Source organism: Phoxinus phoxinus, assembly GCF_949152265.1.
Source record: "Phoxinus phoxinus genome assembly, chromosome: 3".
Taxonomy (NCBI): Eukaryota; Metazoa; Chordata; class Actinopteri; order Cypriniformes; family Leuciscidae; genus Phoxinus; species Phoxinus phoxinus.
The window spans coordinates 1,025,756-1,050,755 of record NC_136878.1 but is presented as its reverse complement, the minus strand read 5'-3'; the positions used below and the strand labels follow the sequence as shown (position 1 = coordinate 1,050,755).

Here is a 25,000-nt window from a genome sequence, read left to right as displayed (position 1 = left end):
ATGGTCATATCTGATGTATGTGAGAGTGTGTGTGTGTGTGTGTGTGTGTGTGTGTGTGTGTGTGTAATCTGCTAATGACGAGACGCTCGTGCGCGGTCAGATCTGACCGTAAGTCAGTGTCATCTCTCTAGGGGTCGTGATGAGGTTAAAAGCATCGAGTGCAGCGTCTCCTCGTTAATGGAAATCACTGGGGTCATGTGACACACATCGTTATCACTGAACCTTCAGTGGATCCAACCAGACACAGTCAGACTAAATCAATGTTTTTACTTACAGAACACACTCGATTGTATGGAAGCTCGTTTCCGCCACAGAATAAAACATTTGAGATAATTGTGACTTTTTATCTCAAAATTGCAAGTGAGATATAAAGTCAGAATTGTGAGATATAAAGTCAGAATTGCGAGATATAAAGTCAGAATTGTGAGATATAAAGTCAGAATTGTGAGATATAAAGTCAGAATTGCGAGATATAAAGTCAGAATTGTGAGATATAGTCAGAATTGCGAGATATAAAGTCAGAATTGTGAGATATAAAGTCAGAATTGGGAGATATAAAGTCAGAATTGTGAGATATAAAGTCAGAATTGGGAGATATAAAGTCAGAATTGTGAGATATAAAGTCAGAATTGTGAGATATAAAGTCAGAATTGTGAGATATAAAGTCAGAATTGTGAGATATAGTCAGAATTGTGAGATATAAAGTCAGAATTGTGAGATATAAAGTCAGAATTGTGAGATATAAAGTCAGAATTGCGAGATATAAAGTCAGAATTGTGAGATATAGTCAGAATTGCGAGATATAAAGTCAGAATTGTGAGATATAAAGTCAGAATTGGGAGATATAAAGTCAGAATTGTGAGATATAAAGTCAGAATTGGGAGATATAAAGTCAGAATTGGGAGATATAAAGTCAGAATTGTGAGATATAAAGTCAGAATTGTGAGATATAAAGTCAGAATTGTGAGATATAGTCAGAATTGCGAGATATAGTCAGAATTGCGAGATATAAAGTCAGAATTGTGAGATATAAAGTCAGAATTGTGAGATATAAAGTCAGAATTGTGAGATATAAAGTCAGAATTGTGAGATATAGTCAGAATTGTGAGATATAGTCAGAATTGCGAGATATAAAGTCAGAATTGTGAGATATAAAGTCAGAATTGTGAGATATAGTCAGAATTGTGAGATATAGTCAGAATTGCGAGATATAAAGTCAGAATTGTGAGATATAAAGTCAGAATTGTGAGATATAAAGTCAGAATTGTGAGATATAAAGTCAGAATTGTGAGATATAAAGTCAGAATTGTGAGATATAGTCAGAATTGCGAGATATAAAGTCAGAATTGTGAGATATAAAGTCAGAATTGTGAGATATAAAGTCAGAATTGCGAGATATAAAGTCAGAATTGTGAGATATAGTCAGAATTGCGAGATATAAAGTCAGAATTGTGAGATATAAAATCAGAATTGCGAGATATAAAGTCAGAATTGCGAGATATAAAGTCATAATTGTGAGATATAGTCAGAATTGCGAGATATAAAGTCAGAATTGCGAGATATAAAGTCAGAATTGTGAGTTATAAAGTCAGAATTGCGAGATATAAAGTCAGAATTGTGAGATATAAAGTCAGAATTGTGAGATATAAAGTCATAATTGCGAGATATAAAGTCATAATTGCGAGATATAAAGTCATAATTGCGAGATATAAAGTCATAATTGCGAGATATAAAGTCATAATTGTGAGATATAAAGTCAGAATTGCGAGATATAAAGTCAGAATTGTGAGTTATAAAGTCAGAATTGTGAGATATAAAGTCAGAATTGCGAGATATAAAGTCATAATTGCGAGATATAAAGTCATAATTGCGAGATATAAAGTCATAATTGCAAGATATAAAGTCATAATTGTGAGATATAAAGTCAGAATTGCGAGATATAAAGTCAGAATTGCGAGATATAAAGTCAGAATTGTGAGATATAAAGTCAGAATTGCGAGATATAAAGTCAGAATTGTGAGATATAAAGTCAGAATTGCGAGATATAAAGTCAGAATTGTGAGATATAAAGTCAGAATTGCGAGATATAAAGTCAGAATTGCGAGATATAAAGTCAGAATTGCGAGATATAAAGTCAGAATTGCGAGATATAAAGTCAGAATTGCGAGATATAAAGTCAGAATTGTGAGATATAAAGTCAGAATTGCGAGATATAAAGTCAGAATTGTGAGATATAAAGTCAGAATTGCGAGATATAAAGTCAGAATTGCGAGATATAAAGTCAGAATTGCGAGATATAAAGTCAGAATTGTGAGATATAGTCAGAATTGCGAGATATAAAGTCAGAATTGCGAGATATAAAGTCAGAATTGTGAGATATAAAGTCAGAATTGTGAGATATAAAGTCAGAATTGCGAGATATAAAGTCAGAATTGCGAGATATAAAGTCAGAATTGTGAGATATAGTCAGAATTGTGAGATATAAAGTCAGAATTGCGAGATATAAAGTCAGAATTGTGAGTTATAAAGTCAGAATTGTGAGATATAAAGTCAGAATTGCGAGATATAAAGTCAGAATTGCGAGATATAAAGTCAGAATTGCGAGATATAAAGTCAGAATTGTGAGATATAAAGTCAGAATTGTGAGATATAAAGTCAGAATTGCGAGATATAAAGTCAGAATTGCGAGATATAAAGTCAGAATTGTGAGTTATAAAGTCAGAATTGTGAGATATAAAGTCAGAATTGTGAGATATAAAGTCAGAATTGCGAGATATAAAGTCAGAATTGTGAGATATAGTCATAATTGTGAGTTATAAAGTCAGAATTGCGAGATATAAAGTCAGAATTGCGAGATATTAAGTCAGAATTGTGAGATATAAAGTCAGAATTGCGAGATATAAAGTCAGAATTGCGAGATATAAAGTCAGAATTGCGAGATATAAAGTCAGAATTGTGAGTTATAAAGTCAGAATTGTGAGATATAAAGTCAGAATTGCGAGATATTAAGTCAGAATTGTGAGATATTAAGTCAGAATTGTGAGATATAAAGTCAGAATTGCGAGATATTAAGTCAGAATTGCGAGATATAAAGTCAGAATTGCGAGATATAAAGTCAGAATTGTGAGATATAAAGTCAGAATTGCGAGATATAAAGTCAGAATTGCGAGATATAAAGTCAGAATTGTGAGTTATAAAGTCAGAATTGTGAGATATAAAGTCAGAATTGTGAGATATAAAGTCAGAATTGTGAGATATAAAGTCAGAATTGCTAAATATAATATCAGAATTGTGAGTTATAAAGTCATAATTGTGAGCTATAAAGTCAGAATTGCGAGATATAAAGTCAGAATTGCGAGATATTAAGTCAGAATTGTGAGATATAAAGTCAGAATTGCGAGATATAAAGTCAGAATTGCGAGATATAAAGTCAGAATTGTGAGTTATAAAGTCAGAATTGTGAGATATAAAGTCAGAATTGCGAGATATTAAGTCAGAATTGTGAGATATAAAGTCAGAATTGCGAGATATTAAGTCAGAATTGCGAGATATAAAGTCAGAATTGTGAGATATAGTCAGAATTGCGAGATATAAAGTCAGAATTGTGAGATATAAAATCAGAATTGCGAGATATAAAGTCAGAATTGCGAGATATAAAGTCATAATTGTGAGATATAGTCATAATTGCGAGATATAAAGTCAGAATTGCGAGATATAAAGTCAGAATTGTGAGTTATAAAGTCAGAATTGCGAGATATAAAGTCAGAATTGTGAGATATAAAGTCAGAATTGTGAGATATAAAGTCAGAATTGCGAGATATAAAGTCATAATTGCGAGATATAAAGTCATAATTGCGAGATATAAAGTCATAATTGCGAGATATAAAGTCATAATTGTGAGATATAAAGTCAGAATTGCGAGATATAAAGTCAGAATTGTGAGTTATAAAGTCAGAATTGTGAGATATAAAGTCAGAATTGCGAGATATAAAGTCATAATTGCGAGATATAAAGTCATAATTGCGAGATATAAAGTCATAATTGCAAGATATAAAGTCATAATTGTGAGATATAAAGTCAGAATTGCGAGATATAAAGTCAGAATTGCGAGATATAAAGTCAGAATTGCGAGATATAAAGTCAGAATTGCGAGATATAAAGTCAGAATTGCGAGATATAAAGTCAGAATTGTGAGATATAAAGTCAGAATTGTGAGATATAAAGTCAGAATTACGAGATATAAAGTCAGAATTGTGAGTTATAAAGTCAGAATTGTGAGATATAAAGTCAGAATTGCGAGATATAAAGTCAGAATTGTGAGATATAAAGTCAGAATTGTGAGATATAAAGTCAGAATTGCGAGATATAAAGTCAGAATTGCGAGATATAAAGTCAGAATTGCGAGATATAAAGTCAGAATTGTGAGATATAAAGTCAGAATTGTGAGATATAAAGTCAGAATTGCGAGATATAAAGTCAGAATTGTGAGATATAAAGTCAGAATTGTGAGATATAAAGTCAGAATTGCGAGATATAAAGTCAGAATTGCGAGATATAAAGTCAGAATTGTGAGATATAAAGTCAGAATTGCGAGATATAAAGTCAGAATTGTGAGATATAAAGTCAGAATTGCGAGATATAAAGTCAGAATTGCGAGATATAAAGTCAGAATTGCGAGATATAAAGTCAGAATTGCGAGATATAAAGTCAGAATTGTGAGATATAAAGTCAGAATTGTGAGATATAAAGTCAGAATTGCGAGATATAAAGTCAGAATTGTGAGTTATAAAGTCAGAATTGTGAGATATAAAGTCAGAATTGCGAGATATAAAGTCAGAATTGCGAGATATAAAGTCAGAATTGCGAGATATAAAGTCATAATTGTGAGATATAAAGTCAGAATTGTGAGATATAAAGTCAGAATTGCGAGATATAAAGTCAGAATTGCGAGATATAAAGTCAGAATTGTGAGTTATAAAGTCAGAATTGTGAGATATAAAGTCAGAATTGTGAGATATAAAGTCAGAATTGCGAGATATAAAGTCAGAATTGTGAGATATAGTCATAATTGTGAGTTATAAAGTCAGAATTACGAGATATAAAGTCAGAATTGCGAGATATTAAGTCAGAATTGTGAGATATAAAGTCAGAATTGCGAGATATAAAGTCAGAATTGCGAGATATAAAGTCAGAATTGCGAGATATAAAGTCAGAATTGTGAGTTATAAAGTCAGAATTGTGAGATATAAAGTCAGAATTGCGAGATATTAAGTCAGAATTGTGAGATATTAAGTCAGAATTGTGAGATATAAAGTCAGAATTGCGAGATATTAAGTCAGAATTGCGAGATATAAAGTCAGAATTGCGAGATATAAAGTCAGAATTGTGAGATATAAAGTCAGAATTGCGAGATATAAAGTCAGAATTGCGAGATATAAAGTCAGAATTGTGAGTTATAAAGTCAGAATTGTGAGATATAAAGTCAGAATTGCGAGATAAAGTCATAATTGCGAGATAAAGTCATAATTGCGAGATATAAAGTCATAATTGCGAGATATAAAGTCATAATTGCGAGATAAAGTCATAATTGCGAGATATAAAGTCATAATTGCGAGATAAAGTCATAATTGCGAGATAAAGTCATAATTGCGAGATATAAAGTCATAATTGCGAGATATAAAGTCATAATTGCGAGATAAAGTCATAATTGCGAGATATAAAGTCATAATTGCGAGATAAAGTCATAATTGCGAGATAAAGTCATAATTGCGAGATATAAAGTCATAATTGCGAGATATAAAGTCATAATTGCGAGATATAAAGTAATAATTGCGAGATATAAAGTCATAATTGCGAGATAAAGTAATAATTGCGAGATATAAAGTCATAATTGCGAGATATAAAGTCATAATTGCGAGATAAAGTCATAATTGCGAGATTCTAGTCAGTTTCTAGTCACAATTACCTTTTTTATTTTTCACTCTGTGGCAGAAACAAGCTTCCATACTATCGAGATGCTTAAAGCCGCTGAGTTATATTTTAGTGAGCACAGAAGAGCAAAGGAAACCCTGACAACGTGAAGCTCGGGTTCTGTCCCGACCGGAGTAATGCAGAGAGCCAGAACCAAACCCGTCCTCCGTCCTCAGTCCTCAGCGCTGACGGACGCGCGCTTACTGGCTTCTAATTCATTAGGTTCGGTTTCATGTCATTAAGTCTGAGGCGGATCATTAATGCTGTGAAAGCAGAGACTCAATATCTCACTCAGCGCTTTACAAACACTGATAACCTTTAAATCACGCCCACACACACACACACACACACACACACACACACACACACACGAACAATGCACTTTTTTATAATGCCGTTTCATTTCCACCATCACTTCAGTGAACTTCAGTTACCGTAGATAAATGCAGGACACACACACACACACACACACACACACACACACACACACACACACACACACACACACACACACACACACACACACACACACACACTTCTCATGTCCTCTATTAGTGGCTTCTTGAAATTTTCGACACTTGCATTAGAAATAAAGTGCCAATGACCCCAAACTTTTAAATGGTTGTGTAGATGATATGGATATAGATAGACTGACTTAAACATCAATAAAGACTATAAAACACACACACACACACACACACACACACACACACACACACACACACACCCTGCCAATATGAGATATTACGTAAGACATTCAATTTGGGAATGACTAACAAGTGGTTATATAATAAAAACAGGCACTTTGAAATGTCTGTCAGGAAACAGTCAGAAGTCGAGCAGCTGCTAGCGGATCATGAACACACACACACACACACGATTTACCCTGCTGCCTGTCAGCATGTCAGAGATGCCTGGGAATCATTTCTGCCACCCACCCACTCAAACACACTCACACACACACACACAGACACACACACACACACACACACACACACACACACACACACACACACACACCTCTCCTGAACGCTCACCTCTGGTTGTGTCTCTGATATGACGCGTCTCTCGTGAGGTCTGATCAACATCTGCTGTGAGCCTCGGTTTGCATGGCAGAAATGAAGTGTGTGTGTGTGTGTGTGTTTTATAGTGAACTACAGACGCTTCCTTTAGATGTTTACGCTGGGCTTTCCTTCCTGTCAGGATAGGGAGGGATCGTCTTTGCGTGTGTGTGTGTGTGTGTGATAGAGAGAGAGAGAGAGTGTGTGTGTGTGTGTGTGTGATAGAGAGAGAGAGAGAGAGAGAGAGTGTGTGTGTGTGCGTGTGATAGAGAGAGAGAGAGAGAGAGAGAGAGAGGGAGAGAGAGAGAGAGAGAGAGAGAGAGTGTGTGTGTGTGTGCATGCGTGTCTGTGTGTGTGTGTGTGTGTGTGTGCGTGTGTGTGTGAGAGAGAGAGAGGGAGAGAGAGAGAGAGAGTGTGTGTGTGTGCATGCGTGTCTGTGTGTCTGTGTGTGTGTGTGTGTGTGTGTGTGTGTGTGAGGATGCATTAAATTGATCAAAAGTGTAATGTTACAAAATAAATGCTGTTCTTTTGAACTTTCTACTCATAAAAGAATTCCACACAAATATGACCTGTGTTCAACACTGATAATAATCATAAATGTGTCTCGAGCATCAGATCATCATATTATCCTGATTTCTGGAGGATCATGTGACACTGAAGACTGGAGTAATGATGCTGAAAACTCACAGGAATAAATTACACTTTACTGTATATTCACATAGAGAACTGATGATTTACATCATAATAGTATTTCACATTTTTACTGTATTTTTGATCAAATAAATGCAGCTTTGATGAGCAGAACTTACAAAAAAAAAAATCGTACAGGTTCAACTTCAGTTACTCGTCCAAGTCAACGTTATTAAAAGTTGATATATCGTCTATAACTAGTAAAACTGGGACTTCGTCAGAAAGTATTTGTACATTAAGGACGAGTTTTCCTGAGAAACTCAAGCTGAAGAACACACACGGCATCGGGACAGAGGTGCGCTATAAAGTGTGCGATTCACGTTCGTTCAGACATGCAAACTTTCCCACAAGGCATTGCAAAAATGTGAATTGTTTAGAGATAAAATGGCAGGTAATGAGTTTATTGTCCAGTGTGTCGCTGGTGTTCAACATCTCAGACACTCACGCGGAGCCAGAGGTCAGAGGTCGTGACCCGAGGTCGACACGCTGGACATCACAGAGAACACCAGCAACAGTGCACACTCGCTCGTGAGCAGGGCGTTGCTAGGGTCTTGATACATTGGGGGCTTAGCCCAGTGTGTTCTTATACATTAAGTGTTTGTTGTCTTTACATTCAAATAATAATGTTTCATATAATCTAGAATATATATGGAATAAATAGCATTCAATACAAAATGAGTAGCCTATCTCTCATATATTAAAATTGAGTTTTTATGTGAAAGATTTGCTTTGTTGTGCATTATAACCACACCAGGCATTTTAGTCATATTGCAAAATCATTTATTGAGGCCAAACATAATATAACATTATAAACTGTGTCACTTCACAACACATTTTAATCGTCTTTAATACATGATTGATTCCGAAGGATAGATTAAAAGACCCGGTCAATTTTTTTAAATAAATACAAAATTATTTAAAAAATAATAATAATTATCAATAAATTGAATTTTTTTGAGATCCGAAGCTATAAAAAAAAAACATCGTTTGGGGTTCAGGGTCACATTTTTTATATTTTTTAAAACCATAGATGGAGAAGTGTATAGATGCACTATATTTATGTATGAAATTTGCATAGTGTTTGGAGGCTATTGCACAGATAAAAGATGGATATTTTGAACTGGAACTCCCTATGATGAAAAAGTATAATTATTGTAATTGTTGAATTTTAGCATTCGTTACAATAAGAATATAATCACAGGTGAGACCATTGATGGCTCCTCATTACTGACTTGAGCCACTGATGACTTTTTTTTATCTACACCATTTCTTATGAAAAATAGCAGCCTACACATTAATGAACTATATCTACAACATGCCACAGTTATAATATAAATCGATAGCAATAAAACTATTCCCTGAACAGATCAACTCAAAATTGTGGTTCTATGAATATGCAAATGAGCCCCGCCTCCACTCACTCACTCACTCAGAGATCCACTGGTGGACGATCACACGTTGATCTGATTGGTCAAGGTAGTGTGTGACGTCAGAAACACCAGCGATTTCAAACCGTGTTTTTGAGACTGTCTTTGGTTCACTGCAGTTTTAAGCAGAAAATACTCAGCAATGCTGTCCACTTATGAACTTACACATGGTGTGTGTTAAAGCAGATTAATAACACCACATACACACATAAACTACATTAAAAGCTGGATTTACACCACAGGGGGACTTTAAGTGACAGTCATATTCCCTTATTCACAGTAAAGCTATTTTGTGTTGGTTAAGCAAGCGGTTGTCGAGTAACATCATTAAATCCCCACTTATTGGTCGTTAATTTAAACAACGGATTTGATGTAAATTGACATCCCTAACATGCACTGTATATAATTAATAAATAGCCAGATTGTACTTGCTAGTCACCGCCTCTCTTTCCCATCGCAAACTATTCTAACTATTAGTTGTTTCCCATCGGGAATGTCGTCAGGATGTGAACGCTGTGAAATTCCCATCAGGAAAAGGATCTCCACCCAACTGGAGACCAGATCGGCTCAAGGTCAAACACACACACACACACGCACGCACACACACACACTCTCACTCACACACACACACACACACACACACACACACACTCACTCACACTCTCACTCACACTCTCACTCACACACACACGCACGCACACACACACACTCCTCTGTTCATTAGCAAGAGCATCTGCATCTCTGAATCCAATTAGCCTTGCTTTGTACAAACAATACGAGAGCGAGATCCAGAGATTCAAGTCATTTCAGCCCAAATGTATCCGAGACTACGGAGCCCTGTCATGTAGATCTGCGTCTAAAGCATGTTTTTAATCAAAGCAGGAATGCCAAAGCCTTTTCCGTTAATGAGAAACACAAAGTCTGTGTTCATAAATAAAGCTCATTAACAGCTGGACACTTCAACACATCAGACGCACATAAAACTGAAGCATCTCAGACACACTGAACACCAGCTTCACTCCTCAGACGTCCACACGAACACACACACGAATATAAGAGTTCAGGAGCTGGAGGATCACATGCCTGACCACTGACTATCCTCTCACACACACACACACACACACACATCACTGAGATAACACCAGCGATCTCGCTTACAAACCGCAGCGAGCTTCAGAACACTGATCAAGCCAGATCACGTCACTGAGGAATATGAATCAAAATAACATAAAAATACTCAAAACAGCGCAGATCACACAGAAAACAATTGACGTGACGACAAAAAATGAATTTACAATAAGGGTGCATTATATTGACAAAAAATATATATTTTCTGGGAAATTTTGAAAATGAAGAAATTATACTTTTAATATGAAACTAAAGTGGCCAGAAGGGGGCAGCTTAATAAGTGAGTCAATGCCGATTCATTCTTTGTAAACGATTCACTCAATCAATGACTCACCCGATTCGTTCTAACGGCGGATTCATTCTTTGTAAACGATTCACTGAATCAATGACTCACCCGATTTGTTCTAACGGCGGATTCATTCTTTGTAAACGATTCACTGAATCAATGACTCACCCGATTTGTTCTAACGGCGGATTCATTCTTTGTAAACGATTCACTGAATCAATGACTCACCCAATTCGTTCTAACAGCTGATTCATTCTTTGTAAACGATTCACTGAATCAATGATTCACCCGATTCCTTCAAGATGCTGATTGATTCATGTGTTCACTGTTATACAGTAAGGGAGGCTATTACACATCTTCTGAAGGAAGACTCCGGATCAAAACACAGGAGAAATAGAGCAAAAACCAGTGTTGGGGAAGCTACTCTGAAACTGTAGTTTGACAAGCTACAAGCTACTCGTAAGTTAAAGTAGTTAAACTACAGTCAAGCTACCCTTTTGGAAAAGTAGTTAGCTACACTACAAGTTACTATCAAAAAGTAGCTAGCTACATTGAAACTACTTTTGATTTTTTTGAACAACGTATATTATAAATAACTGAATAAGTGTCTGAGGAATGTTTTAAGTAAAATATTTAGTGTTTAAAACAATGCAATACAATTATGATTTCAAAGAATATTGTTTTATTACACACTACACTCAAATATATCAGACTGTTTGTCAAAAGTGCAAAATTGCAACAAATATGAACTTGGACAAATAAGGCCATGGGTAATTAACATTAGTTGTTTCTCCATCCTTCAAATCTGCCGCCACGTCTTGCTCCATCATGGATAATATGGGTGTGTCAACCCACTTCTGTACGTCAGTGAACCGTTAGCCGCAAGATGCGAGGTGGCGGTAATGGCAAAAAATGGCTCTTTGAGGGGATCCGGATCTCATCTTGGCGATCTGTTTTTGGCTCTTTTTAAATATTTAACAGTAGTCAGTTTTAAGAAGCCAGCTTGGGGACATCTCAGTTTAGCCTGGAAATAATCACTGGGAGGAATGATGAGGTGGGATTTGTAGTCAAATAATTAAAACTCAGATATCACACACCAATATCTGAGTTTGAATTATTCTGAAATATTGATTTTTACCTCATTTGTCATGTGTGGCCATATAGGGTCGCACAACATCCCTCTGCTTAGACAGTGACATCACTATTTTGGATTTACCAAAATGTTATTCATACCTAGGCCTACTCACAAATAAATATCAAAAACAAAGCCGGCTGCAATGAATTTCTGTGCAAAACAGCTTTTACTAAAACACTTCCACACAAGAACATTGTTATCACACAAGAACATTTTGATAGAAAACAAAAAATATTTAAAGTTTTAAATATACTGTAGATAAAATTAGAATAAATAAAATGGAACACAACTATCATCACACAACACCCCTGCGCTGGGTGCGCCCCTCCCCCTATAACTGTTCTGTCTCGCGGAGGAGCTCATTTGTGTGCATCTGTGTGAAACACGCATAGGAAAAAAAGAACAACAGAAAGAACGGCTCCCCTCCAGCCGCGACTCGGCTCCCATCGTTCATGTTTATGAGCCGTTCAAAAGAATCGGTTTGTTCGCGAACGTCACAACTCTAAAAGAACTCCTGACATCGCGCAGATTCGCGCAGGCTCGACAAAACGCAATGTAGCTTTTGCTCGCGCTACACCGCTACTTGCTGCAAAAAGTAGTTAGCTACTGGAAAAGCTACACTGTTTAAAAAGCAACTGAGCTACTGCCAAGCTACTGAAAAATGTAGTTAAGTTAGTAGCGTCGCTACTTGTAGTTAACTACTCCCCAACACTGGCAAAAACACACAATTTTGTGTCAAAAAGAACTTAATGGATGAGAACACAATCTGAAATAAATTCATCTGAATAATGACACTATTGTCTTTTTAGAGCTGCTTTACAGTGAAAATTTAATTTGTTTACTTAAATGTGACCCTGGACCACTAACACCAGTCTGGAGCCGCACGGGTATATCTGTGGCAATAGCAACTATACATCGTATGGGTCAAAATTATCCATTTTTCTTTTATGCCAAAAATCATGAGGATATTAAGATCATGTTCCATGAAGATATTTAGTAAATGTCCTACCGTAAATATATAAAACATGTATTTGTGTGAGTGAATGCAGCACAATCGTGAACATAAATGCACAACTTTAAAGGAGATTTTCTCAATGTTTACATTTTTTTGCTCCCTCAGATTCCAGATTTACAATAGTTGTGTCTCGACCAAATATTGTCCTATCCTAACAAACCACACATCAGTGGAGAGATTATTTATTCAGCTTTCAGATTATGTATACATCTCAATTAAAAAAAATTGACCCATGTGACTGGGTTAGTGGTCCAGGGTCACAATTATGAACGTTTGTCATTGTAAAACTGTTTTGATACAATCACATTGTATAAAATAGAGATGCACCGATATGAACATTTTGGCTGATACGATAATTCTTTATATTTGAAAGCCGATAACCGATATATCGGCCGATAAATCTAAATCCAAATTTTTATATAATTTTTAAGAGCCTGATTAAAAAACTAAAGTCTCTTCAGTAAAACCCATGTCCCAAACACACAATTATGATGTTCTCATGATAATGTTATGAAGCCGATATGACAGATTTGCACTGAACTGTATTTTCCTTTTTTGAAGTGATTCCAATCATATTTCAAGTTATTCATAATCATCATGTTGAACAGTGCGCATCTGAAGAGTCTCAGCTGAAGGAAATAATACATTATTTATCGGCTTTAATATATCGGACACATGTTCTTATCGGGCCGATAATGCCAAGATTAAAAATGAACCGATATCGGCCGATATTGACATTGTAGCCGATATATCGAGCATCCCCAGTATAAAACGCTATTCAAATAAACTCAACTTGATTATATCATATGATATAAATCTAAAAAACAAAACTCATACAGGGGCAATTCCGATATTATCCTGACAATACGTATCGCACACATAAATAAAATAAAAAAGTGATAAATTGAGTTTAGTAAGTTTAAAACACTCAAATTTAAGTAATTTGCATGAAAATGTTCTCCCTTTAAATCTTATTTGCATCTCATTTGCATATCACACTAGGTTTGACTTCAAAAGTGTCCAAAATATGACATTTACGTCATTTTACGTCTAAGCTGAACTATTACACTGTTGTGAACACTGTCGTGCATCTTCACACAGATGTGTTCGTTACTGAATTAATGCAAAGGTGTTTTGAAGGAATCAGGTGAGTGATTGATTCAGTGACTCGTTCATAACGTCACTTGACTCCAAAATAAATCAGCTGCTTAAATGAATGACTCAAGTTGACTCACTCGTTTTAATTTCATATTTAAAGGATAATTTCTTTTGAAAATAGCATTTCTATTTTGAAATATCAACATAGCAAGCAAAATATTGTTTAATTATCATTATCAACAAAATCCTAGAAAACTTCGAGATATCATTTTTGGAGCTCTTTCTGAACAGAAATAAAGGGTGTTTTATGAGCCGGTGTTTAATACTGTGTTTTTTTTTACGGAAGGGTGAAGGTACACACACACACACACACACACACACACACGCACGCACACACACACACATTTCCAGCTTAATGATCTGTGAAAGGTGAATTATCTCTGTACACACTCGCTCAGAGGCCTCAGTCTCTCCCACAGACACAATTATTAAAATATAAAAAATGACACTAAAATGTGTCACTGACATCAATATATGAAGGCTAAATAAGCACAGCTGTCAGTCGATAATCTCAAAACACCCTCACATATCACCATGATTCATCATAAGAGCATTAGTCATGACTTTGACTACACATGAATTATTTGGTTTCAGAATTAAACAGTGGCAGGAAGTTTCAAAATGCATAAACCCTCCTTGATTGATTTCACACATCAGTTCATTAAGGTTATTAACTAATGAGCGGCTGTGCAATAACAAAGCGCTGTGTATTCAGTGTAACCCCGCGGGGTTCGTAAAGCTCGCTGTAAATGTGTGGAGGATAAAAGCTGGTGTCATATAATCCACACTGGCTCATTGTGGAAGTGTTTTCCTCTCGAGTGAGTTCGTCATAAATCACAGTCTTGGCCGTCACACACAACACAAGCTCTCTCTCACACACACACACACACACACACACACACACACTCCTCCCTTCACATCGATCAGAGCGAGAGGTTTACAAACCCGCTAAATCTGAAGACATTAGTGACCAGAACCCGCGACTCCGAGAAGATCCGACAGATCCTGATGCTTTACATCTACTGACATCAGTCCGAACACACACTACAGAGACCTGAACACACACTAGAGAGACCTGAACACACACTACAGAGAGACCTGAACACACACTACAGAGACCTGAACACACACTACAGAGACCTGAACACACACTACAGAGACCTGAACACACACTACAGAGACCTGAACACACACTACAGAGACCTGAACACACACTACAGAGAGACCTGAACACACACTACAGAGACCTGAACACACACTACAGAGAGACCTGAACACACACTACAGAGACCTGAACACACACTACAGAGACCTGAACACACACTACAGAGAGACCTGAACACACACTACAGAGAGACCTGAACACACACTACAGAGACCTGAACACACACTACAGAGACCTGAACACACACTACAGAGACCTGAACACACACTACAGAGACCTGAACACACACTACAGAGACCTGAACACACACTACAGAGAGACCTGAACACACACTACAGAGACCTGAACACACACTACAGAGACCTGAACACACTCTACAGAGACCTGAACACACACTACAGAGACCTGAACACACACTACAGAGACCTGAACACACTCTACAGAGACCTGAACACACACTACAGAGACCTGAACACACACTACAGAGACCTGAACACACTCTACAGAGACCTGAACACACACTACAGAGACCTGAACACACACTACAGAGACCTGAACACACTCTACAGAGACCTGAACACACACTACAGAGACCTGAACACACTCTACAGAGATCTGAACACACACTACAGAGACCTGAACACACACTACAGAGACCTGAACACACACTACAGAGACCTGAACACACACTACAGAGACCTGAACACACACTACAGAGACCTGAACACACACTACAGAGACCTGAACACACACTACAGAGACCTGAACACACACTACAGAGACCTGAACACACACTACAGAGACCTGAACACACACTACAGAGAGACCTGAACACACACTACAGAGACCTGAACACACACTACAGAGACCTGAACACACACTACAGAGAGACCTGAACACACACTACAGAGACCTGAACACACACTACAGAGAGACCTGAACACACACTACAGAGACCTGAACACACACTACAGAGAGACCTGAACACACACTACAGAGACCTGAACACACACTACAGAGACCTGAACACACACTACAGAGACCTGAACACACACTACAGAGACCTGAACACACACTACAGAGACCTGAACACACACTACAGAGACCTGAACACACACTACAGAGACCTGAACACACACTACAGAGACCTGAACACACTCTACAGAGATCTGAACACACACTACAGAGAGACCTGAACACACACTACAGAGACCTGAACACACACTACAGAGACCTGAACACACACTACAGAGACCTGAACACACACTACAGAGAGACCTGAACACACTCTACAGAGACCTGAACACACACTACAGAGACCTGAACACACACTACAGAGACCTGAACACACACTACAGAGACCTGAACACACACTACAGAGACCTGAACACACACTACAGAGACCTGAACACACACTACAGAGACCTGAACACACACTACAGAGAGACCTGAACACACACTACAGAGACCTGAACACACACTACAGAGACCTGAACACACTCTACAGAGATCTGAACACACACTACAGAGAGACCTGAACACACACTACAGAGACCTGAACACACACTACAGAGACCTGAACACACACTACAGAGAGACCTGAACACACACTACAGAGACCTGAACACACACTACAGAGACCTGAACACACACTACAGAGACCTGAACACACACTACAGAGAGACCTGAACACACACTACAGAGACCTGAACACACACTACAGAGACCTGAACACACACTACAGAGACCTGAACACACACTACAGAGACCTGAACACACACTACAGAGACCTGAACACACACTACAGAGACCTGAACACACACTACAGAGAGACCTGAACACACACTACAGAGACCTGAACACACACTACAGAGACCTGAACACACACTACAGAGACCTGAACACACACTACAGAGACCTGAACACACACTACAGAGACCTGAACACACACTACAGAGAGACCTGAACACACACTACAGAGACCTGAACACACACACACTACAGAGACCTGAACACACACTACAGAGACCTGAACACACACTACAGAGACCTGAACACACACTACAGAGACCTGAACACACACTACAGAGACCTGAACACACACACACTACAGAGACCTGAACACACACTACAGAGACCTGAACACACACTACAGAGACCTGAACACACACTACAGAGAGACCTGAACACACACTACAGAGACCTGAACACACACTACAGAGAGACCTGAACACACTCTACAGAGACCTGAACACACACTACAGAGACCTGAACACACACTACAGAGACCTGAACACACACTACAGAGAGACCTGAACACACTCTACAGAGACCTGAACACACACTACAGAGACCTGAACACACACTACAGAGACCTGAACACACACTACAGAGACCTGAACACACACTACAGAGAGACCTGAACACACACTACAGAGACCTGAACACACACACACTACAGAGACCTGAACACACACTACAGAGACCTGAACACACACTACAGAGACCTGAACACACACTACAGAGACCTGAACACACACTACAGAGACCTGAACACACACACACTACAGAGACCTGAACACACACTACAGAGACCTGAACACACACTACAGAGACCTGAACACACACTACAGAGAGACCTGAACACACACTACAGAGACCTGAACACACACTACAGAGAGACCTGAACACACTCTACAGAGACCTGAACACACACTACAGAGACCTGAACACACACTACAGAGACCTGAACACACACTACAGAGAGACCTGAACACACTCTACAGAGACCTGAACACACACTACAGAGACCTGAACACACACTACAGAGACCTGAACACACACTACAGAGACCTGAACACACACTACAGAGACCTGAACACACACTACAGAGACCTGAACAAACACTACAGAGACCTGAACACACACTACAGAGACCTGAACACACACTACAGAGACCTGAACACACACTACAGAGAGACCTGAACACACACTACAGAGACCTGAACACACACTAGAGACCTGAACACACACTACAGAGACCTGAACACACACTACAGAGACCTGAACACACACTACAGAGAGACCTGAACACACACTACAGAGACCTGAACACACACTACAGAGACCTGAACACACACTACAGAGAGACCTGAACACACACTACAGAGACCTGAACACACACTACAGAGAGACCTGAACACACACTACAGAGAGACCTGAACACACACTACAGAGACCTGAACACACACTACAGAGAGACCTGAACACACACTACAGAGACCTGAACACACACTACAGAGACCTGAACACACACTACAGAGAGACCTGAACACACACTACAGAGAGACCTGAACACACACTACAGAGAGACCTGAACACACACTACAGAGACCTGAACACACTCTACAGAGACCTGAACACACACTACAGAGACCTGAACACACACTACAGAGAGACCTGAACACACACTACAGAGACCTGAACACACACTACAGAGAGACCTGAACACACACTACAGAGACCTGAACACACACTACAGAGACCTGAACACACACTACAGAGAGACCTGAACACACACTACAGAGACCTGAACACACACTACAGAGACCTGAACACACACTACAGAGAGACCTGAACACACACTACAGAGAGACCTGAACACACACTACAGAGAGACCTGAACACACACTACAGAGAGACCTGAACACACTACAGAGACCTGAACACACACTACAGAGACCTGAACACACACTACAGAGAGACCTGAACACACACTACAGAGAGACCTGAACACACACTACAGAGAGACCTGAACACACACTACAGAGACCTGAACACACTCTACAGAGAGACCTGAACACACACTACAGGGAGACCTGAACACACACTACAGAGAGACCTGAACACACACTACAGAGACCTGAACACACTCTACAGAGAGACCTGAACACACACTACAGAGACCTGAACACACACTACAGAGACCTGAACACACGCTACAGAGACCTGAACACACACTACAGAGACCTGAACACATACTACAGAGACCTGAACACACACTACAGAGACCTGAACACACACTACAGAGACCTGAACACACACTACAGAGACCTGAACACACACTACAGAGACCTGAACACACACTACAGAGAGACCTGAACACACACTACAGAGACCTGAACACACACTACAGAGAGACCTGAACACACACTACAGAGACCTGAACACACACTACAGAGAGACCTGAACACACACTACAGAGAGACCTGAACACACACTACAGAGACCTGAACACACACTACAGAGACCTGAACACACACTACAGAGAGACCTGAACACACACTACAGAGACCTGAACACACACTACAGAGAGACCTGAACACACACTACAGAGACCTGAACACACACTACAGAGACCTGAACACACACTACAGAGACCTGAACACACACTACAGAGAGACCTGAACACACACTACAGAGACCTGAACACACACTACAGAGACCTGAACACACTCTACAGAGACCTGAACACACACTACAGAGACCTGAACACACACTACAGAGACCTGAACACACTCTACAGAGACCTGAACACACACTACAGAGACCTGAACACACACTACAGAGACCTGAACACACTCTACAGAGACCTGAACACACACTACAGAGACCTGAACACACACTACAGAGACCTGAACACACTCTACAGAGACCTGAACACACACTACAGAGACCTGAACACACTCTACAGAGATCTGAACACACACTACAGAGACCTGAACACACACTACAGAGACCTGAACACACACTACAGAGACCTGAACACACACTACAGAGACCTGAACACACACTACAGAGACCTGAACACACACTACAGAGACCTGAACACACACTACAGAGACCTGAACACACACTACAGAGACCTGAACACACACTACAGAGACCTGAACACACACTACAGAGAGACCTGAACACACACTACAGAGACCTGAACACACACTACAGAGACCTGAACACACACTACAGAGAGACCTGAACACACACTACAGAGACCTGAACACACACTACAGAGAGACCTGAACACACACTACAGAGACCTGAACACACACTACAGAGAGACCTGAACACACACTACAGAGACCTGAACACACACTACAGAGACCTGAACACACACTACAGAGACCTGAACACACACTACAGAGACCTGAACACACACTACAGAGACCTGAACACACACTACAGAGACCTGAACACACACTACAGAGACCTGAACACACACTACAGAGACCTGAACACACTCTACAGAGATCTGAACACACACTACAGAGAGACCTGAACACACACTACAGAGACCTGAACACACACTACAGAGACCTGAACACACACTACAGAGACCTGAACACACACTACAGAGAGACCTGAACACACTCTACAGAGACCTGAACACACACTACAGAGACCTGAACACACACTACAGAGACCTGAACACACACTACAGAGACCTGAACACACACTACAGAGACCTGAACACACACTACAGAGACCTGAACACACTCTACAGAGATCTGAACACACACTACAGAGAGACCTGAACACACACTACAGAGACCTGAACACACACTACAGAGAGACCTGAACACACACTACAGAGACCTGAACACACACTACAGAGACCTGAACACACACTACAGAGACCTGAACACACACTACAGAGACCTGAACACACACTACAGAGACCTGAACACACTCTACAGAGATCTGAACACACACTACAGAGATCTGAACACACACTACAGAGACCTGAACACACACTACAGAGACCTGAACACACACTACAGAGACCTGAACACACACTACAGAGACCTGAACACACACTACAGAGACCTGAACACACACTACAGAGACCTGAACACACACTACAGAGACCTGAACACACACTACAGAGAGACCTGAACACACACTACAGAGACCTGAACACACACTACAGAGACCTGAACACACACTACAGAGACCTGAACACACACTACAGAGACCTGAACACACACTACAGAGACCTGAACACACACTACAGAGACCTGAACACACACTACAGAGACCTGAACACACACTACAGAGAGACCTGAACACACACTACAGAGACCTGAACACACACTACAGAGAGACCTGAACACACACTACAGAGACCTGAACACACACTACAGAGACCTGAACACACACTACAGAGACCTGAACACACACTACAGAGACCTGAACACACACTACAGAGACCTGAACACACACTACAGAGAGACCTGAACACACTACAGAGAGACCTGAACACACACTACAGAGACCTGAACACACACTACAGAGACCTGAACACACACTACAGAGACCTGAACACACACTACAGAGACCTGAACACACACTACAGAGACCTGAACACACACTACAGAGAGACCTGAACACACTACAGAGAGACCTGAACACACACTACATCAGAGTCAAGAGGAAATACACCGATAAAAATAGACCTGTGCTTATAAAACAATGCTCTTATTTCTGGCCGTCTGCCGAAACAAAGTCTGTCTCCCGTCTCCGAACAGAGGAATTCCTGCGCAGCAAAACACTCTTCAGCAATAATCTGCAAGTGTCGTGTTTGAAAAGAAATCAAACTTCAGTCTGTCGCTCGAAAGCATTTAAGATTTACCAGAGTTTCATTTGGACATTTATTTTCAGGTCTATGCTCAAAAAGTGAATAAATGGATTATAAATACAGCATAAATATAATTTAGTACCATACTATCCCCTATAAATACAAAATATTTAATTAAAAACATTATCGAACTAAAATATAGTACAATCATTTCACTGAAATTAAAAAAATTAATTCGGTCATTTTTGACCGTCGCACGATGAGCACCAGAGGGTTAAGAATATCAAACAGCAAGATCCTCCAAATTCTGAACGCGAGACTGTTAAAGACATTCGTACAAACTGAGGGAGAGTTCACAATTATTTCTGATGCCATGCAGTAAACACTCATTTAGCAGGTAAACCCCTGAGACGCTGTTTAAGTGCTCTTATACTCCTCACTTCAGGATCACTGCGAGCGGGACACATCTGTGAACATCCTTAAACACGAGCCTTCATTCCCTCCGCCATAAAAACTGCGTTCCTTGACAAGCGGCAGCTGTTCGGAGCGGCACATCTCGGATAAACACGTGTTTGGACAATTAAAATGTTACGCTAGCTGGTGCAAATCAAAGATGTCCCCTGTTAAGTGTGGCTTTTGGTGTTGGGATTCAATTACAGTCAAAACAAAAATTATTCAGACACCAAATATATTTTAAAATATTTTTTCACTAGTGTGATCAGGACACTGTAGTTCATTTCTGTAAGTGAGGAGAGCAAAATAAAGTAAACTGTGAGATATTACAACCAAATATTCTTCATACAGTGACTACCAGTAAAATTTATACAAATTTGGGAGCAGAACTGATCGGGCCACTTTGAGCTGGTCATGTGTTCTTCAGTGTTTTGTCTGTAATTGCTAATGCTCTTTTTACACACACACTGAACACACTGAAGCATTGCTTGGTCACTGGTTGAGCTAAACTGGTATTATCTAATTGTGTAGTTAAATTTACCAGCTGACAGATATTCAACATAATTCATGTGTGTGTGTGTGTGTGTGTGTGTGTGCGTGACAGTCTAACAGAAGGACGGACAAAACCTGTGTGTGTGTGTGTGTGTGTGTGTGTGTGTGTGTGTGTGTGTGTGTGTGTGTGTGTGTGTGTGTGTGTGTGTGTGTGTGACAGTCTAACAGAAGGATGGACAAAACCGTCAGATATCAACTGAGTTCTGCTCATATTTTATTACCATTTTATAAACTATAGTGAATAAACTGATGATGTGAGGAATGTTAAAGGTTTATGAATAAATGTTGGTTTGACTGAATATCCCTGACACTCAAACGACGGCAGCTCTTAAAACACACGACAAGTCATTATAGGAATATGGTGGAAGATGTATTTTCCGTTTGCTTTAACTCAAGGTGGCAGCGGCTATGTGCATTTTGGGATATTGCATAAAATAAAAAAAACGCTGAATGGAAACGCCAAGATGTGCATTAACTAGGGATGCACCAATATAAAAAAAAAATTTGGTCGATACCGATAACCGATAATTCTTTATATTTGTAAGCCAATAACTCTTTATACTTGTAAGCCGATAACCGATTGGCCGATAATTCTAAATCCAAATGAAAAAAAAATGGAAAAAAAAGTCTCGCCATTAAAACCCATGTCCCAAACACACAATTATAATGTTCTCATGATAATGTTATGTAGCCGATATGGTGGCCGATATATCGTGCATCTCTAACAAAATCCTTATTCAGCCCGATATGAAAATTTCATTTTAATTAATTTAATTTGTTCAACATCATGATTATGAATTGCTTAAAATATGATTGAAATCTCTTCAAAAAAGGAAAATACAGTTCAGTGCAAATCTGTCATATCGGCAACATAACATTATCATGAGAACATCATAATTGTGTGTTTGGGACATGGGTTTTAATGAAGAGACTTTTGTTTTTGTAATCAGGCTCTCAAAAATGACATACAAATTTGGATTTAGATTTATCGGCCGATATATCGGTTATCGACTTTCAAATATAAAGAATTATCGGTTATCGGTATCGGCCAAAATGTTAATATCGGTGCATCCCTAGATTTTATTTATAAATATAAATATATAAATAAATATATATATATAATGGGTCTATCCAATGAAAGGATTTAGAACTGAGGCTGAGAACTTTACTGAATATAAAAATGTGTATTAAAAAACATGGAACCAATAAATAAATAAATTCTTTAAAATGTGGTGCTCATGGCGCGAGATGCTTCAAATTTCTAATTATTCTATAATTTAAAGAGACAAGAGCTTTTGACTTTAGAAAATTTAAGCTAACTGTAAAAATGTGTATTAATACATTTTGCACTTTACATCCACTTTATTTTTAGTTTCCTAATTATTAAAGGGCGATCAAACATGATCTAATCCTGAATTTAACATGAGAGAGAAGCTAAAATACTGAAATGAAGATCTCAAACAAGTTTAACAACATCAGAAGTGTGTGTGTGTGTGTGTGTGTGTGTGTCGGTCAGACGACACACACACCGCTGTAAAGCCGCACGCCGCAGTCAGACCTTCATCAAATGAGTCTCACCTCGTTTCCCTCGATCACAGACACTCCGGAGTTCATGATCCTGAAACTCTCGGATCTAATCCCGGTATTCCAGCGGGAGACGGTCACCCGAGGCTGACGAGAAACACGTTCCTCCTGCTTCTGTGACACACACACACATCCTTGATTTCACCAGCACAATCCCGATGCTATTCCCAACGCAATCCCGACGGTAATCCACACGAGAGACACGGTTAAATCCACACTGAGAACCGTTGTGGCGATCCACACATTCCCCTAGCCAGCAGGAGACTCCCGACAGCAGATCTGCAGCGCTCTGATACACACACACACACACGGAGAGAGAGCGAGGGAGGGCGGGCGAGGGGAGGGAGAGCGAGAGAGAGAGAGAGAGAGAGAGAGAGCCTCTGGGCCTCACAGCTGCATGGGGCCGCATGAGGAGTGTTTTACACGTGTGTGTGTGAGTGTGTGTGTGTGTGTGTCCGTTCCAGCCCGTCAGATTCCCCTCCGCTGGAATATGATCAGTCACTCTGCTCCTAGATAGTCACTTCTACTCTTTTATGCTTTTTAAAAGCCAACTTTATGACCAACTAATTTCTATTATTTTTCCAGTTGTTTGGGATAAAAGCCAAAGGATTTTCTACGTACATACACACACACCCAGACATACACACACACATACAGAGACACACACATACAGAGACACACAGACAGACACACACACAGACACACACACAGACACACACACAGACACACACACAGACAC

At 39.4% G+C, this 25,000-nt stretch overlaps 1 protein-coding gene across 4 annotated transcripts in view; it reads right to left on the bottom strand.

Annotated features, from left to right (window-relative positions):
• The window catches only part of mcc (MCC regulator of WNT signaling pathway), a 107,724-nt gene that overhangs the window by 59,794 nt on the left and 22,930 nt on the right, over nucleotides 1-25,000 (bottom strand). Inside the window, exon 1 of one of the 4 annotated variants that reach the window (XM_079606941.1) lies at nucleotides 24,256-24,582. The exons of 2 other annotated variants lie outside the window; for them this stretch is intronic. In XM_079606941.1, coding sequence (XP_079463067.1) covers nucleotides 24,256-24,291 — 36 coding nt within the window. In that variant the 5' untranslated portion in view covers nucleotides 24,292-24,582. Of the gene's footprint in view, nucleotides 1-7,007; nucleotides 7,070-24,255; nucleotides 24,583-25,000 lie in introns of those variants that run through there. One more of the 4 variants, XM_079606940.1, reaches the window with a different exon arrangement.